Source organism: Paroedura picta, chromosome 7 (assembly GCF_049243985.1).
Source record: "Paroedura picta isolate Pp20150507F chromosome 7, Ppicta_v3.0, whole genome shotgun sequence".
In the NCBI taxonomy this organism is placed as follows: Eukaryota; Metazoa; Chordata; class Lepidosauria; order Squamata; family Gekkonidae; genus Paroedura; species Paroedura picta.
In genome coordinates, this window is record NC_135375.1 from 19,807,471 (window position 1) to 19,825,127 (window position 17,657).

Genomic DNA, 17,657 nt, shown 5'->3' on the forward strand with positions numbered 1-17,657 from the left:
ATCCAAGATGTCTCTGTCCAGCAGCTGCTGAAGGTCTGCCAGTGAGGGGGAGCTCCCCTACCTCCTTAGGCAGCCGATTTCACTGCTGAACTATGACTGAATTCACCCTCCCCCACTCCCAATATCTAGCCTGTACCTTTCTACACCTAGTTGAAACCCGTTCCTGCGGGTCTATTCCTCTGCTGCCAACAGGAACCGCACCCTGCCCTCGTCCAAGCGACCCCCTTTCAGATCCTTCAAGAGAATCTCCCTGTGCCCCCCCCCCCCCCAGCCTCCATGCTCCAGGCTGAACATGCCGCGGTCCCTCCGCCTCCCCTCCCGGGCCTTGGTTCCGAGGCATCCGTGTGGTCATTCCCGTGCGGGCCGGGCTTCGGGGAAGCCCCCTGCTGAGGGCTCCCCGCCCCCTCCGAACGTTCGCGTCCCCGGCGTTCCAGGCCCTCAAAGGCCGCGGCGGCGCTCTGGAACGTCGGCCCCGCCAGCCTTCTATGACGTCGGCGGGATTCCCCGCGGCCCAACGTCCCGCGCCGCCCCTGCCGGGTGGTGGTGGGCGTGGCCTGGGCGCCTGGCCGGCTCCTTCCGGCCTGGCTGGCCGCCTCCTTCCCCTGCGGACCTCCACGCGGGCGCGGGCGGCGGGCTCCGAGGATGCGGTGCCACTACGAAGTGCTGGGCGTGAAACGCGACGCGGGCGACGAAGAGCTGAAGCGAGCCTACCGGAGGCTGGCCCTGCGCTGGCACCCAGGTAGGAGCCCCGCCGCGCCGCACCCAGGAAGAGCTCCTTTGGTCGGGCTCTGCGGGGGCGAGGGTCGCGGTGCCAACCTCCCGGAGGGTGGGGAGCGGGAGATCGCCTGGAATGACCGCTGACTCCCCGGCTAGAGTTAAATGATTGTTCATTTATCTGAAACGTTTGCTCCGCTGCTCCTGGAGAAAATGGCTGCTTTGGAAGGTGGGCCTATGCGAGGCCCCTCTCCTCAAACCTTCAGGTATTTCCAGACCTGGAGTTGGCAACCCTAGGCGTCGAGGGGAGATGGCGTGGAGGGGGGGGATGTCTTTCTTTTCTCTTTCTGGAGTTGTTTTTGAGTCTCTCTTAATCCTTTTCCTCCTTAATTATAGAGCCTCTCATTCCTTTCTATGGACGCTTCTTAATTTGGGACAACAGAGAGAGATCGTTAACAGCCAATTAGAGGTGCCCCCCCACCCCATTAAATCCCTCAAAGTCTGAGGAAGGGGTCACGGGAATGAATTGCTTGACCCCTCGGAAAGGTGGCTTTTCATGCTTTGGGATGTACATTGGCTTCATCCTGTTCTTTCGCAACCCCAAATGCAGCTGTCACTTTGACTTGAGGACCTGTCAGAGAAGGTCATAGAATCATAGAGTTGGAAGGGGCCATACAGGCCATCTAGTCCAACCCCCTGCTCAATGCAGGATCAGCCCTAAGGTCCATATAGTGTATCCCACAAGGTTACACAAAGTGCCACTAAGCCGTCCAGAACTTTTGATTTCTGCTTAGAGGAACGTGGGGAGGGAGGCTTGTTTTGGAAAGCGGGAGGGCCATAGGCTTCGTAGCTGTGGATTCCTTAAAAAGTTATAAACATTTTAAATGGGGCACAGGATGCTGCGTATTGAACACCCATGGCTTCCTCCAGAGTCAGGAAGGGTGTCCACATACCTGGGGAGTGAATTGCTTCAGTCAGTCATAATAGGTGTTGCTGGCAAGCGAGGGATGTATCGAGATTACTTGGAGCAGGTGCACGGTGGTTCTGATGAGCACATTTGACTGCCATCTAAAGGTGTTCATTGTCAGGTCCGACACAGCAGTTGGTTGCAGTCCCCTGTGAAGCTCTGGTGCTGTTTCTCTTCATGCCTGCTGAGATGGTTTTATCCTGCCCTTGCTCCAGGATATTCCAGGCAACGAGCACAGGGCCAGATCCAGCCAGCTCTTCTGCTGGTTAAAAGTGAGAGAAACGACATTTGACCATCAGAAAGGCTGCGCTGGAAATCAGAGGTTCATGAAGAATGGGAATGGGAGTAAGGAGAAGGATTAAGCAAGATGGAGTGGAAAACCTGGCTGGCTATAAGCCCCTTGTTCTGTCTTCTACGATCACAACAACCCAGTGAGGTAGACTGGGCTGAGAGAGTGCCTGTGCCAAGGCGGATTGAGGTGGGTAGCCCTGTTGACAACAAGTAACAAAAAGGGAAACAAAAACCCAACTTGAAATACAGGTCAGAACCAGAAAGGTTATGGATAAGATAAAAAAAATAAACTGTTTATGATAGGAGCGCAAATATTTACTGAAGTGCTGTAAAATAATGTCCATTTGGCACGCATAAAACATGCAAGTGCATACACCAATAATGTCAAATAATTTTTTTGACCTTCACTTAATGCATTTTGATCTATTAAATGTCCGGCAGAAGTCAATTGTACAGATGTACACAAATACAATATAATTTCAACTGGGAGGGGGGTGAAAAAATTAATATGTTCTGGCTAGTTCTGGTCCTGCTAGGTATTAATAGGATCATAGAATCATAGAGTTGGAAGGGGCCATGCAGGCCATCTAGTCCAACCCCCTGCTCAACGCAGGATCAGCCCTAAGCATCCTAAAGCATCCAAGGAAAGTGTGTATCCAACCTTTGCTTGAAGACTGCCAGTGAGGGGGAGCTCACCACCTCCTTAGGCAGCCTATTCCACTGCTGAACTACTCTGACTGTGAATTTTATTTTCCTGATATCTAGCCTATTTCGTTGTACTTGTAGTTTAAACCCTATAATAGCAGAATCCTCAGCCAGCAAATATTTCTTGTTATTCCCTTGGATACTGGAGAATCCCACGGTGTCCTTCTCTGAGGACAGGTCCAAAGTGATGGTCTGAAGCAGCAGGGCAAAGTTTGAGTCCAGGGGCACCTTTAAGACCAACAAAGTTTTATTCCAGGTATATATGCACACTCCTTCAGATACCAGGCCTGGTGAGTTTTGTGACCGACTGGAGTTTTGAACCTGGGTCTCCTAGGCCCTGGCTGGACACATCTTTGGGCTATGCTGGTGGGTATCACCTTCTCCCCCCCTAGTGGTGCCAAGTCACTCGGTGCCATGCTTACCCAACCTGGTCTTGTCCTATCTTGGAAGCTAAACAGGGTCAGCTCTGGCCAGCATTTGGAAGGGCAACCTCCAAGGAATAGCAGGGTCGTGACATGAGGACAGGCAGTGGCAAAGCACCTTCAAACGTCCCTTGCTGGGCAGCCAGCCAATCTTAGGATCCCCTGGCTGTATTACACGCATGCCTCACGAGACGTGGAAGAAATAAATAAACAGTGTTGCACTGAACCCGGGGTGTGTGTTTCTGTTGTTGTGTCTTTGCAGACAAGAACCTAGAGAATGCGGAGGAGGCAGCAGAGCAGTTCAAGCTGATCCAAGCGGCGTACGACGTCCTGAGCGATCCTCAAGAAAGGGCCTGGTAAGCTTCTAGCGGCCTGCTGTTGAACAGGGTCCCTTGGCCTGCCAGTCATTAAGGCAGAAGCCTCCCAAATGAAACGCAAAGACCCTGGGGAAGCTTGTAGGCACAGCTGCAGGCTGAAATCTGGTTTGGTTTTCTGCAAATGGAAGGCATTTCCCCTCATGGAAAAAGAGAGGGCAGGTTTTGACTGCTCACCCCCCACCCCCCAGTGCTGTTTTGGGGGCAGGCGTCTGCTGAATACTTTGTGAGCTATTTTGTGATGTAGTTTTATATGCTGGTAAAGGATTCGGATTTGGCCCTGTTTCACTTCAGAAGGTGAAGTGCACGTGGATCAGGGCCTCCAGCATCGGTCATAACTATCCGGCTCTAATGATGATCCTTTAGGATTGCATTTCTTGGACTGCATTCATTGGACTGCCTTCAAAGGCAGCCCCGCAAAGAGCACATTGCAGGAGTCTAGCTTGAAGGTGCCCCATTCGTAGATAATTAGATGGCCACTGAGAAATGAATACTGCCTTTCGTTTCCTTTCCTCCCCACTCCTTAACACCAAGGAGGGTAAGGCCTGTGATCTCTAACAGATTCAGACTTCTGGCCTTGAATTTTTTTCTTCCAAAATTCATCTTCATGTTTGTTTGCTGTTTACCCTGAAGTAGCCCCATTGACTTGAGTGGGGATGACAGCGTGACAGAGGCCAATTAACGGGACCTGCTGCGCAGTCCTAAACTGAGTGACACCATTCTAAGACTGTTAACTTTAGAAGGGGGCAACTCTGTTTAGGAATGCATTGCTGATATTTGAGGATTCAGAGACAGCTGGCTGTTTTTCTCTGCTTGCTGAAAAGCCCCCAGAATCCCAGGCTGTGTTGTCTTATTTTTCTGTCCCTTCTTAGGTACGACAATCACAGAGAAGCTCTCTTGAAAGGCGGGGTTGATGGGGAATATCAGGATGACAGCTTGGATATCCTGCGCTTCTTCACTGTCACCTGCTACGCCGGCTATGGGGATGACGAAAAGGTAAATCGGAGCCCCCCTCCGAAAGCAAGAAAAAGGAGCCAAAGTCCTGTGGCAGTAGAGTTCACATAGAAGAAGGCTCTCCTCCCCCATCCCAATCGTCAAGAGCTGTGTTGAGAGTAGCTCACCAGGGGTGAATAAAATATGCCTCCAGGTGACTGTCAGAACTGATTGGGGGGACGACCAGCTAGAGGCTTGATGCAGTCAGCTTGTCCCCAGAAGGCTGCATGTATGGGCAGAGGCTAATGGGAAAGTATTGTGGACTAGTAACTTGTAGAGGCTTGTTTGCAAGTTGCTTCTCACACTGGTCCTTTGTGGATCATCCTGTGCGCTCCTGATTTTTGACGCATAGTACAACTATTTATTTATTGAATGGTGTGTGTGGTGTAGCCAGGAAGTGCAAGGACTGTCTGGCAGCCAGGCAAGGGACATTTATTTTATTTATATACCGCCCTCCCCGAAGGCTCAGAGCGGTTCACATGAAAGAGAAACAATACAAATAGCTCAGTTTAACAATAATACAGTGATAACGGGAAGCAACATAGTAGAACAATAGAATAATACGGAGAACATTAAATGAATGCATACCAATAGCCCAGTGGGTTGGGCGGAACTTTAGTGAGTGCCATAGGAGGGAGGCTCAGGGGGAGGGCCCATGGGAAGTGGTGGTTCAGGTCAACCTCAACCAAATGCCTGATGGAGGAGCTCCCTTTTGCAGGCCCCACAGAAGTGGTTGGACATTGCCTAGCTCCACGTAATCACCTACAAATTCCACCCGAATCCTTGGAGGTCTTCCCTGCCTAGCTTCCAAGATAGCCAGTTTGGTGTAGCGGTTAGGAGTGCGGACTTCTAATCTGGCATGCCAGGTTTGGTTCTGCACTCCCCCACATGCAACCAGCTGGGTGACCTTGGGCTCGCCACGGCACTGATAAAACTGTCCTGACCGGGCAGTGATATCAGAGCTCTCTCAGCCTCACCCACCTCACAGGGTGTCTGTTGTAGGGAGAGGAAAGGGAAGGCGATTGGAAGCCGCTTTGAGACTCCTTTGGGTAGAGAAAAGCGGCATATAAGAACCAACTCTTCTTCTTCAGTAATATCAGGGCTCTCTCAGTCTCACCTCCCTCACAGGGTGTCTGTTGTGGGGAGAGGAAAGGGAAGGCGAATGGGAGCCGCTTTGAGACTCCTTTGGGTAGAGAAAAGTGGCATATAAGAACCAACTCTTCTTCTTCTTCAGTAATATCAGGGCTCTCTCAGCCTCACCCACCTCGCAGGGTGTCTGTTGTGGGGAGAGGAAAGGGAAGGCGATTGGAAGCCGCTTTGAGACTCCTTTGGGTAGAGAAAAGTGGCATATAAGAACCAACTCTTCTTCTTCTAATGGGAGTGGGCTTGCCTGGGCTATCGAGGTTGGGATGTATTACAACTGAAGAGCCAGGAGGATTGCAGAGGAATTGACTGCAGGTATTTCAAGCAAACAAGCCACTTTCTATGTGGCATGCCCAGGGAAGCTCTGTGGGGCCTCCAGGTGACTTGGATCTGGAGGAAACCTTGTTCCTGGACTCCCCTTTGCCCTCCCCTTGGCCCAGGCATGAGCAAAACTCAATTGTCATTCCTTCCGTTGAGACCCAAGGCACTTATTACTCAGAACTGGCTACCAATTCTCATCCCTGCCTGTAGAGGAGACCAGAGACTCCCACATAAGCCCTTTGGGGATCTCTTGTGAAAGAAAGGCACGATTTGAATGCAGCAAAGTACAAATTAGTATTTCCCACTGCAGTATCCATAGATGTGCCACGGAGTCACACATTCTGTGCATTGCTGAATAGGAGCCTTTAGTGCAGTGGTTCTCAACCTTGGGGTCGCAACGCCATTTGGGGTCGCTTGGCCCCTTCTCTGGGGTTGCCAGGTTGCCTGCGGCGGCCCAAGATCACCCGGCAAGCTTCCATGGCTGGATATCAACCTGGATCTTCCAGATCCATTTCCGTCCACTGTAACCACTAAACAGCACTCTCCCTCTCCTTGCGTAATCGGCACCATGTTTTCTCTGTAGGTAAACTAACACTTTGGCTTTAGGGTTTCTATGCAGTGTATCGCCACATCTTTGAAACGATCGCCAAAGAAGAGATGGGATCCATGCCTGAGGAAGACGCGGAAGAATTCCCAAGTTTTGGAGATTCTCAGAGTGACTATGACACAGTAAGTCTCAAATGGAGTTTCTGGACATTTTTCAAGGATTGGGGCGTAGTTCAGTTTCCCAGCGGATTCTGCTAAAGATCTCCTTTCTCCCAGCAGGGCTTATTAGAACATACTCATTTATGTATGTCTTTATTATATTTGTCAGCCGCCCCGGTGGCCCTGCTGTGAGGATGGAAAGGCAGATGTCAGTTTTGGAAAGTAAAAACGAAACTGTTTATGTCCTGAATTCACCCATCCAACTAAAATGGTTATACATTTAATGAAAAGGGTCAGACTGGATAGATTGGTGTGGGATATAGCCAGCTCCTTTGCATGTTTGGCTATGATTCTATGACTACTATTCCCATAAGCCCCTGCCAGCATCATGCTGGCAGGGTATCATGGGAATTGTAGTCCATGGACATCTGGAGAACCACAGTTTGGCCCCTTCTGGCCTAGACAGATGCTGTAACCTCTGCATCGTGCCGCCTCCTTTGTATTGGCTTGTTTCTTTTCATGCTTTTCTTCCTTCTGACCAGGTAGTCCACTGCTTCTACGCTTACTGGCAGAGCTTTTGCACGCGGAAGAATTTTTCCTGGAAGGAAGAATACGACACCCGGCAGGCCTCAAACCGCTGGGAGAAGAGGGCGATGGAGAAGGAGAACAAGAAAACCCGTGACAAAGCCAGGAAGGAAAGGAATGAGCTGGTCCGGGAACTGGTGGCCTTCGTCCGGAAGCGGGACAGGCGGGTCCAAGCCCACCGGAAGCTTCTGGAAGAACAGAATGCAGAGAAGGCTAAGAAAGTGGAGGAGCTGCGCAGGCAGCAGAAGCTCAAGCAAGCCAAGTATGAAAAACATGTGGTAGATTCTCTCCCCTCCCCTCCCCAAGGCAAGGCACACAGAAGCCCTGTCCATGCATTGTTTTGAACTCACATTCTCTTGGTCAGGGAAAGCCAACATGTGCTCTCCAGAAATAACTGGAGAACGGATAAATATGGGGCTTAACGTAATGTGAGAAAAACTCAACTAACATGCCAAATAAACCATGCCCTGTACATCGATTGTATGTACCTTCACTGCAGCTTGTATGGAGCTGTTGTGCTGTTCTGCCACATGGTAGGGACTGTGATGGTTGTTTGCGATTTTGTGCATCCTGGCAGCCAATAGTTGAGTGTCACTGTATGTTGCGGTGCTGAAAGGTTGTAATTTTGTGCTAAAAAAAAACAGGATACTCTTTTCTGTTTGCTCTGCTCTTCAAAGGCTGGCGGAGCAATATAAGGAGCAGAGCTGGATCACCATGTCGGATCTCGAGAGAGAGCTGCAGCAGATGGAAGCCCAGTACGAAAAGGAGTTTGGCGATGGGTCGGACAGCGAGGAGGATGGAGACTCTCAAGAGCTGAAAGAAGGACAAGAAGGTACCCCATCTTCAGCTAAATTTATTATTTAATTTGTTGATACCTCACCTTTGTCCCCTGTGGGGACCCGAAGTAGCTTGCATCATTCTTCTCTCCACCATTTTATCCTCACAACATCCCTGCGAGGTTGACAGTTGGTGATTGGCTTGAAATCACCCAGTGAACTTCCACAGCAGAGTGGGGATTAGAACTTGGGTTTTCCGTTTACTAATCTGAAATTGTAGCTATTACTCTACACTGGCTTTCATGGCGTGGCTATTGAAGAGCAACAAACAGCCAAGCCTGTGTGAGTCATAGAAATGTGGTCAGACGTCACCTAGTGATTGCTGTCAGACTTGGCCCCAATGAGTCCTTCCTCAGTGGCCAAAATAGGCCTAGAAAGGGAGTTTACCCCTCATTGCTGCCTTTTACTGACAGAAACCAAGACCTGAAGGCTAACAGTACTGTTGTGGTTGCCTAGTAACATCACTGAGGGCATTAATTTCTTAAAGCTATAGGCACTACTATTATTTCTAGGAGGTTACCCTCCCTAGTGTATTTCCAACTATGTTCCATATTTTTCTGCAAATCTGGGACTTTTGTTAGATTTGCAGATGGCTCTATCTGGTCTGTCCATGGCCCCAGTCTCTGGATTTAAAGTTTCCACAGATTGGGACCCTGTTGAGAATTAGATATATTAATGATACTTTAGCTTCTGGCACAATTATATGTTTATACAAGCAGTACAGTAACTTTAGGATTAATGGGAAGTATTGCATATTTTTCAGTCCCTTCTCTTTTTTTTTTACACTGCAGCATACAGTACTTTGGGCCAATAAAAATTCTTTCTGGGATTAGCTAACCATAGAATTCCAGGCTGATTCTTGTTAATTCATTGTAGTTTACTCATAAGTAACTCCACAGGTGTGCAGGCTAAGTTTGTAGCTTGTGAGTAAGCCCCCTCTAAGTATAAAATGTTCATCCCTCTCTTCTTCTGAGCAGCTCAGAATGGCTTCCCTTTTACATTCACAACAACCCTGTGAGAAAGAGCTGAGAAAGAGTAACTGGCCCAAGGTCACCTGGTGAGAAGCAGTATTAGAACCTGGTTTTGCAGTGTTTTAATCTGACAGTCTCACCCTCACACTGCCCTCTCTGTCATGCATGATGGGACTTCCTTTTGAGTTAACATGAATTCTATTGGATGCCTGAGAACCTTTCCTGGGTTGCATGAGAACCTTTCCTGGGTTGTTTTCCAGACAAGCAAGCTGACGAGGCAGAGGATGCCGAATATTACGATGATCTGTACTGCGCTGCTTGCGACAAATCCTTCAAGACCGAAAAAGCGTGAGTCTCATCCTCCCCTAAAAAAACTGGCCTTATTATCCGATTGCTTTGCTCCCATTTCTGTCCATGCTTGTTGGCCCTTTGCGTAGCGTGAGTGACCCAAAAATCATGCCAAACTGGGAAACCTTTTAATTAAAAAGGAAAAATTTGCTGCAGCAAAAATAGAAGTCACACGGACTTGTATCACGAAAACCTGTGCCTTCAAGCTTGTACTAAAGAGAACTTATTCCTTTACAACTCTCTACCTCTGGCGCCTGTAGCCCGCATTGTTCCATCAAGGATGTAAAGTGAAAGAGACCCAGCATCTTAGCCTAAATATGCCAGGGCTAGCTGCAGGCTGCTTTGAGCATAATTCTTTAGCTTATTTCTATTGCAGCTGTTCGGTATGCCACTGTAGGTCAAAGATTCTATGTTGTTGTTAGGTGCGAAGTCGTGTCCGACCCATCGCAACCCCATGGACAATGATCCTCCAGGCCTTCCTGCCCTCTACCATTCCCCGGAGTCCATTTAAGCTTGCGCTGACTGCTTCAGTGACTCCATCCAGCCACCTCATTCTCTGTCATCCCCTTCTTCTTTTGCCCTCGATCACTCCCAGCTCTTCTCCAGGGAATCCTTCCTTCTCATGAGGTGGCCAAAGTATTTGCATTTCATCTTCAGGATCTGGCCTTCTAAGGAGCAGGCAGGCCCTGATCTCCTCTAGGACTGACGAAAGATTATATAGCAAGCAGCATTTCTTGATACAGGGAAGAAAGAGAGTTCAGATCTTGGTCTGCAGTATGGAACTAAAGTCAATTTCCGATAAGTGTATGAGCAATTGGAACAGCCTTTCTCAACTTTTTTACCATTGAGAAACCCCAGAAGTGGCATGCTCGTGCAGAAAATGGTTGGGAAGCAGAGCTGTGCAAACGCCTACCTGGGGCCCCTCCCCTTCCCACTCCTCTAGGCCCATCAGTGGCCATTTGGGGGCAGGTCAAGATGACTATATATGGTCATATCACCCAAAAAAGGTTTAACACATTTAAAAATTACATTAAAATTAATTAACTCACACCCATTCAGGAAACCCTTCCAAGGCTGTCAAGAAACCCTGGTTGAGAAAGCCTGAATTAGAAGGTTGTAATCATTTCCTTTATCAAACAGAGAAACAGACCTATCCAATGACAATACAATAAATATATTTATAAAAGAAAGAAAAGTGTCCTTTTTTGTAGTTTTCCTTATTTCTTTATTCTGTGGGACTTCTGTCAAAACGGAATCCAGGTAATATCCGTTTTCAGTGAGATTCTTTCCTCAGTGACAAGTCCTGAGCATTAAATAAGAATCATTATTACAATATCAAAAGAAATTATTACAATAAATCCAATAAGTAAAGAGAGCTCCCTACCTCTGAGTCTTCAGTATATTTACCAATTTTATAAGTATTGAGAATTTAAACCTGCAAGTATAATACAAGTAGTATATTAATCATTATTAACCTTAAGTCTAAAACATATTATACTGCTGATTCATATCATACTTTACCTTATATATATAATAATAAAACTAAAAAGAAGGACACTTTTCTTTCTTTTATGAATATATTTATTGTATTGCCATTGGATAGGTCTGTTTCTCTCTGTTTGGTTTAATTATTAGACTGTCCTTCTTATATAAGAGCCTCTTGTGGCGCAGAGTGGTAAGGCAGCCGCCTGAAAGCTTTGCCCATGAGGCTGGGAGTTCAATCCCAGCAGCCGGCTCAAGGTTGACTCGGCCTTCCATCCTTCCGAGGTCGGTAAAATGAGTCTCCAGCTTGCTGGGGGGTAAACGGTAATGACTGGGGAAGGCACTGGCAAACCACCCCATATTGAGTCTGCCATGAAAACGCTAGAGGGTGTCACCCCAAGGGTCAGACATGAATCGGTGCTTGCACAGGGGATACCTTTACCTTTTACCTTCTTATATAATTTCCTTTATCACCAGCCCATCACGCTTGCTTGGTTCTAAGCACCCTTGATTTCCGTGGGGCTTTCTCCAAGGCAGGTCGATGCAAAACTGCAGCCTGCGTTGGCTCAACTGGGGTGGCTATTCCAGCGCTCAGGCCAGCTTGGCCTCATCGAATGTCTTGTCTTGACCACTCTTTGCAGCTTGAAGAACCACGAAAAATCCAAAAAGCACCGGGAGATGGTGGCCTTGTTGCGGCAGCACCTGGAGGAAGAGGAGGAAGAGTTTTCTCTCACTGCGGCTGACGAGAATGGATTAGAAGCAAAAGAAGAAGAGGAGGAAGAAATACCCATGCAGAAGTACGTGTTACAATAGGCAAAGGTCGGTTACAAAAGGACCTGGAATTCCTATGCAATTCATTACAGAAGGGAGGCGGAACTGGTGAGCGGAATCTGGGCACAGTAAATCCAGTCCAAGATACAAAGATACTCCAAGAAGATTTTGGATCCTCAGGTGGGACCTGGGGACTGGCATCCTTACTCTGTAGGCCGGAGGGAGGTGTCCAACTTGGCCTAGCAGAGGGAATAGGATGTAAGACTTCGATTTTCGTGGGCTCAGAGTAGAACATCTCTGCTGAATCAGACGATGTCCTGGCAGAGTGGATGGTGGTCAATAAGAGCTGATAGCTGGGCAGATAAAAATATGTTAATGGTTGTTTCCCAGCAAACTGGAACAGTTTTAGAAAGAGCTGGTGTAAGTCTCCTTCTGCTGGTCTCTTTTTTTAGAGTTCATTGGGTGTGGCCTGAAGGCAATGGGGTGCAACCTTGAGGAGGCTCAGCAGACCTATTTCTGTTGGGAGACCTCTGGGAAACAAATATTTCTCACCTTGAGTCTCATGATTGTTAAGAGTGAGGCTAGGTTTTTAATGAATTGTATGAGAGAGCAGCGAGGTATGTGAGCCACGTAAGGAAGGGGTGGTGTTTATGTGTAAGCACTAGCATGGGGTAGTGAATAATACCCGTGGCCTCTAATTTGGAGAACCAGGTCTGGTTTCCCACTCCTCCTCCACATGCAGCCAGCTGGGTAATCTTGAGATAGTCACTTAGAGCTCTCAGCCCCACCTACCACACAGGATTTCTATGGTGGGGAGAAGAAGGTAGGGTGAATGGCAAGCCCTTTGAGTGTAAAATCAACTCTTCTTCTGTATGATGGTGTTGTCTCTTAACACTGATATTCAGAGGCTGACTGCCTCTGGGTAGGGAGGCTCTTCTTAGTCATCTTGGCTAATGGCCATTGATGGACCGCCTCTTCGTGAATCTGTCCGATTTTCTTGGAAGGCCATGTGTACTAGCTGCCATCACTGGCAGTGGATTCTGTGGTTGAATGACCCATGGTTTATTTGTCCCGAGTCTCTCGCATGTTGGCTTCACTGGTCATCAATAAATAATTCTCCTTGTCCTCTTCCTCCTTGTCCGCTGTATGAAATTATTCCTGCAGTTCTGTTCTGTAAATGGCCTGAAGTGTTAATGTTCTCAAATATTAAAATGAGCAGTATCAATATCTTAATGCCGTTTTCGGCTTTTTCATTGTAAACAGCCTAGAGCCACAATGGAGGGCACTATATAAGTATAATGAATAAATAAATAAAGTCCACTTTCTTTTGTTTACAGGCTGTCAAAGAAACAGAGAAAGAAACAAAAACCCATGACGGTAGGTCATCGTGCTGATTTTCTGCCCTGTCTTCTAACTTCCCGAAGAGGCAGCTGCATTCAAATGAGGCTTACGCATCCCTTTTTAACTCTGACCCGTTTTCTTTCCCCAGTTGGGTCCCCAAGCAGATTTCTAACTACATTTTATATACTTAAAGGGAAAAAAAGCACTCTTACAGTCCATTAATGCAAGGGTAGTCAACCTGTGGTCCTCCAGATGTCCATGGACTGCAATTCCCATGAGCCCCTGCCAGCATTTGGTGGCAGGGGCTCAAGGGAATTGTAGTCCATGAACATCTGGAGGACCACAGGTTGACTACCCCTGCATTAATGGACTTGCTAATGAACTTCACCCGGATACAGGAACACAACTTCCTAGTCCCAGTCTGTCTCCTGGGAGACTCCCAGCTAAGACAGAAATGTGATGTGTTACACATGTCCCAAAATGAATAGAATGCTCAGAAGCTGCTCACACACTCCATACTGTAGAAATGTCAGGGCTAAAAGTACCAGACCACGGACACACTGTCCAGAAAAGCCACAACAACTGGCTGACTCTGGCTGTGAAATCTTTCAACAGTACTTCAGCAGGTGTTATGGCCTCCATATACACTGCTAAGCTGATGGGTAAAAGCCAAAGACAGCCTTCTAAGGACTGTTTTGGTTTTCTGTGAAACTGAGTTGTACCTGAACCTGGATGTACCAGAATCTGATTGGTCCTGCTGGGTGTCCAATAAGGCTTCAGAACCTGTGAATTGCACCTGTAACAGAGCTTTTACACGTTAGAAAGTTGCCAGTAGCCACTTTGGAGCTCGCTCACTGTGTCATTTGTCCTCCTAGGCTTCTTTCATGTACATTGTATTTCTTCAACCAGGCACAGGAGGTCCCCTTCGAGGACCAAAGCACAGGCGATCAAGCCGAGGAGGCGAGCGAGGACAGAAGTGCCAACCAAAATAACACAGCTAAAGAATCAGAGGATGCCACCAAAAGCCATAGCCCAGAAGAAGCAAGCGGTGGGGAAAATGGAGCTCCCACCGAAGAACCGAAAACAGAGACAAAAGTGTAAGTAGATAACTGCAGCTGCAAATAAAACGATATTCAATTGCCTCCTAAAGATCAAGAGAGAGGAGGCCAGGCACACCTCCTTGGGGAGGTTGTTCCATAATCAGGGGGCTGTCATAGAGAAGGCCCTGTTTTGTTTACCCACCGGGCAATCTTCTTTGATTGATGGAACAGTCAAGAGGGCCTCTCCCTGTGATCTTAATTCTCAGGCATGGAGTAGCATTTGAAGAGCAGTGGCCCCTAATCTGGATGAATGGGTTTGATTCTCCACTCCTCCATGGTATCCATCTGGTTGACTTTGGGCGAGTCACGGTTCTCTTAGAACTGTTCTCACCGAGCAGTTCTGCCAGAGCTCTTTAAGCCCCACCAACCTCACAGGTTGTCTGTCGTGGGGAGAGGAAGAGAACGGTGTTTGTAAGCTGCTTTGGGACTCCTTCAAGCAGTGAAAAGCAGGGTATAAAAAGACCAGCGCTTGTTAGGTTTAAAAGTTCTTGCTAAATTTGTATTGTCAGTGGATGGCCTCAGCGTCGTTGCTTCAAGTGTCTTCTGGGACCAAAAGTGATTGACTGGGCGGGGCGGGGGGGGGCGGACACAAGATCGAAGTTGATCAAATCATGTGAAATGTTGAAGATTTGCTTTCAAGCTAAATAAGCCTCGTGAATAATAAAAGAGCAATCAAAGCAACATCTGGCCAATGTGAACTGCTTTGAGGTCCCATAATTTCCCTTGTTTGAATCCCTCCTTTTGAAACAGTGCTTCCTTCTGTGTGCAGCCCAGGAAGGGCAGATTAATAAAAGGCTTTATCCCCCCCTCCCTTTCAGCAATCCAAAAGCTAAAGGGAAGAAAGCAAAAGAGACGAAGAAAACACCTGCAAGGAATTCTTCAGAGCATCAGATCTTGGTAGGTAGAAAGGCTTGAGAAAGCTCTGTGATTGTTCTGGATGACAGGATGCACTTAACACCCACTGGAGTAGCATTCTTTCCCCAAAATAACTGTGTAGCAGATGCTCAGATGTTTCCCAGGGATCTCTGGATTCTAAAAGCAGGTCTGCCATAACCAGTTTGGAAATTGCATCGTGCTCATCAGCAGAGTGTATACACCTGGGTTTATGCAAACTGTGGCCAGGAGGAATGGGTACGAACCTAAACATTCCAGTTTGCGGTGGCCTTCGAACCGAACAAAGCAGGAATTTTCCCGGGCAGCTCAGACACAAGATGTTCCACATAATATATTTCCAGTAAGGGCTTGGAGGAGGACCTGGTCTCATGGCTTGTGCCACTCAGCGCTTCACCCACTCAGGGCGGCTGTCCCGCCCCTGAGTGCTTCCTCCTCCAACCGGCTTGCCTGTCTGTCCAGCAGCCAGCCAATCACCTTCCATCCCCCACCCCTGACCATGCCCTCCTCCTTCCACTTCCCTCTGAGGCTCGGAGGCTGCAGATTCCTGCTGTGTGAGAGCTGCCCCTGCTGGTGAGTTCCCTAACAGCTGCCTACATCCTTTCCAGGTCCTGGGAGGAGGCTGTCCACAGAGTTCTTCCACCCCTCCCCAATCTAGCACCCATTGTATTCCTGAATGCAACAGGCTTGGCCCCTAGTTTAAATATATGTCAAGTTTTTAACTATGTGCTTGTCTCTCCCCACCAACGTTGAACATTTGCCTATTTGGCGTTCAGCTGGGGTTGAGAGCAAGGCCTCCCCTCTCTTGTCTTGCGCTCTCCTCTGCGTGAGGTGTCAGCGGCTTGGGCAAGAGAGGAAGGGGGCCAAGGTTCCCAGAGGGGAGAGCAATCTGTCTGTGAAGAAAGAGGGGGTAAACGAAGCACCCTGCCCCATTGGGGCTGCTTCCCTCTCTTCTTGGTGGCTGCCCTGGAGGTGGGGTTTTTACCGTGGCCAGAGTGGGGTTAGCTGCTGTCATGGTGCCTTTGGGGGGCCTGCCTGGTCGCTATGGCCAACAGACCGGATAAGCAGCTTTTGCCTAAGTGAACCGTGATGCTGGTGAGAGTATTATAATCATCATCTTTATTTTTGGAAAATGCCCTCCTGGGTAGCTCAGGGTGAGTAACAACATAGTGAAACCAGCATATGATTGATAAAACATATTTGTAATTTACAGTAGAATGCAAATAATTTAAGGGGGGGGGGATTGGAATCCTAGATCTTTGAAGGCCATGCCTACTTTCCCTTTCAGCAGTGAAGCCAGCATGTCTTGATTGATCTATTTGGGCCTTAAACAAAGGACTGGTGGAACAGCTCTGTCATACAAAGACATTTTCCCCCTTAGAACTCTATTCCAGGGGTAGTCAACCTGTGGTCCTCCAGATGTCCATGGACTACAATTCCCATAAGCCCCTGCCAGCAAACGTTGGTAGGGGCTCATGGGAGTTGTAGTCCATGAACATCTGGAGGACCACAAGTTGACTACCCCTGTACTAGGGCATCTGATGAAGCTGATGGGCAGTAGGTTCAGGAGGGCTAAAGGAAATGCTACTTTACACAGAGCATGATTAGAATATGGAATTTTTTTGCCAAAGGATGTAGTGAGTGATGGCCGCAGGTATAGGCAGTTTTAAAAGGGGATTAGATAGATTCAAGGAAGATACATGCCGCAATGGCTACTAGGGACACTAATCCTCTGGATATCAGAGCCAGGAAACAACATCTGGGGAAGGCCTAGCCTATGTACCCTATTGTTGGCCCTCCAGAGGAACTGGTTGGCCACTGTGTGAGGCGGGATGCTGGATCAGATGGATTTTTGGCCTGTTCCTATGTTCAGGGCCAACCGTGCTTCTGAGGAGATCAGGCTAGACGCAGCTTTGCCTAGCTTAACTAATTCTGCTGGGCAGCACCTGAGTTTCAACAAGGGGCTGGGTGAGTGGAAAGTCCTTGGACTGCTCCTGCAAATTAACTATCTGCCCCGTGGTGGTTGTGTGCGAATACTGGCGAAACGGCTTTGTTTTGTTTGCTTTTCCGCGGCCAGAACGAAGCTTCTCTCCGGTGCGTCACCTGCCATTGTGAATTCCAGTCGCGGAACAAGCTGTTTGACCACTTGAAGGCCACCGGCCACGCCAAGGCCGTGCAGGCGCCGGCCACGAATGGAGCCGTGAGCAGCCGAAGCAAAAAAGAAAAGCGGAAAAACAGATAGGGCTCCGCAAAGGTGATGGCGGAGAAGCTGATGTGCAGCTCGACAGAGGTACCTCAGTGGTGCAAAAAGAGACAGGATTGGTCGCCTTGGCGATGAAAGAATTCTCTGGCTCTCCTCAGCAACAGGCACGGCGACAAAGGTTTTACCACATGGATTTGGGCCTAGTATTCGTTTTGGTTCCCCCCCCCCCTTTTTCCAAGTTGACCATTGGCTGCGTTGTACCTGGCTCTTTGCTAGTTCTAAACCCCTTTTTCGCCCCCTCCCCAAAGGCCAGGTACTCCTCAAGTGGGTCTTCCTTATATGTATACAGACTTGTAAAGATGTAACATGTACAGGGATGAAGAAATAAATTATTTTAGGGTACGTCGCGGTCTTATCATGAGAATTGTTGGGTGTTAAGTATTTATGTGAGCTTGTTTCTTTGTTTAAACCATTTCTCTACCCCCTTGCAGCCG

At 48.3% G+C, this 17,657-nt stretch overlaps 1 protein-coding gene across 1 annotated transcript; it reads left to right on the forward strand.

Annotated features, from left to right (window-relative positions):
- The first annotated feature begins 502 nt into the window (after positions 1-502).
- DNAJC21 (DnaJ heat shock protein family (Hsp40) member C21) lies at positions 503-17,587 on the forward strand. Its single transcript, XM_077346957.1, has 12 exons — positions 503-739; positions 3,362-3,455; positions 4,346-4,469; positions 6,537-6,659; positions 7,178-7,482; positions 7,898-8,052; positions 9,288-9,375; positions 11,499-11,654; positions 12,966-13,005; positions 13,879-14,066; positions 14,888-14,966; positions 17,038-17,587. Exons 1-12 carry the CDS (start codon positions 643-645, stop codon positions 17,200-17,202), a joined length of 1,614 nt encoding a protein of 537 aa, XP_077203072.1. The 5' UTR covers positions 503-642; the 3' UTR covers positions 17,203-17,587.
- Positions 17,588-17,657: the final 70 nt, after the last annotated feature.

Coding starts and splice junctions, on each gene's coding strand:
- DNAJC21 (XM_077346957.1), top strand. CDS start 643: ATGCGGTGCCACTACGAAGTGCTGGGCGTGAAACGCGACGCGGGCGAC. Junction 7,483..7,897: donor CAGAAGCTCAAGCAAGCCAA/GTATGAAAAACA, acceptor TGCTCTTCAAAG/GCTGGCGGAGCAATATAAGG. Junction 11,655..12,965: donor GAAGAAATACCCATGCAGAA/GTACGTGTTACA, acceptor TTTTGTTTACAG/GCTGTCAAAGAAACAGAGAA.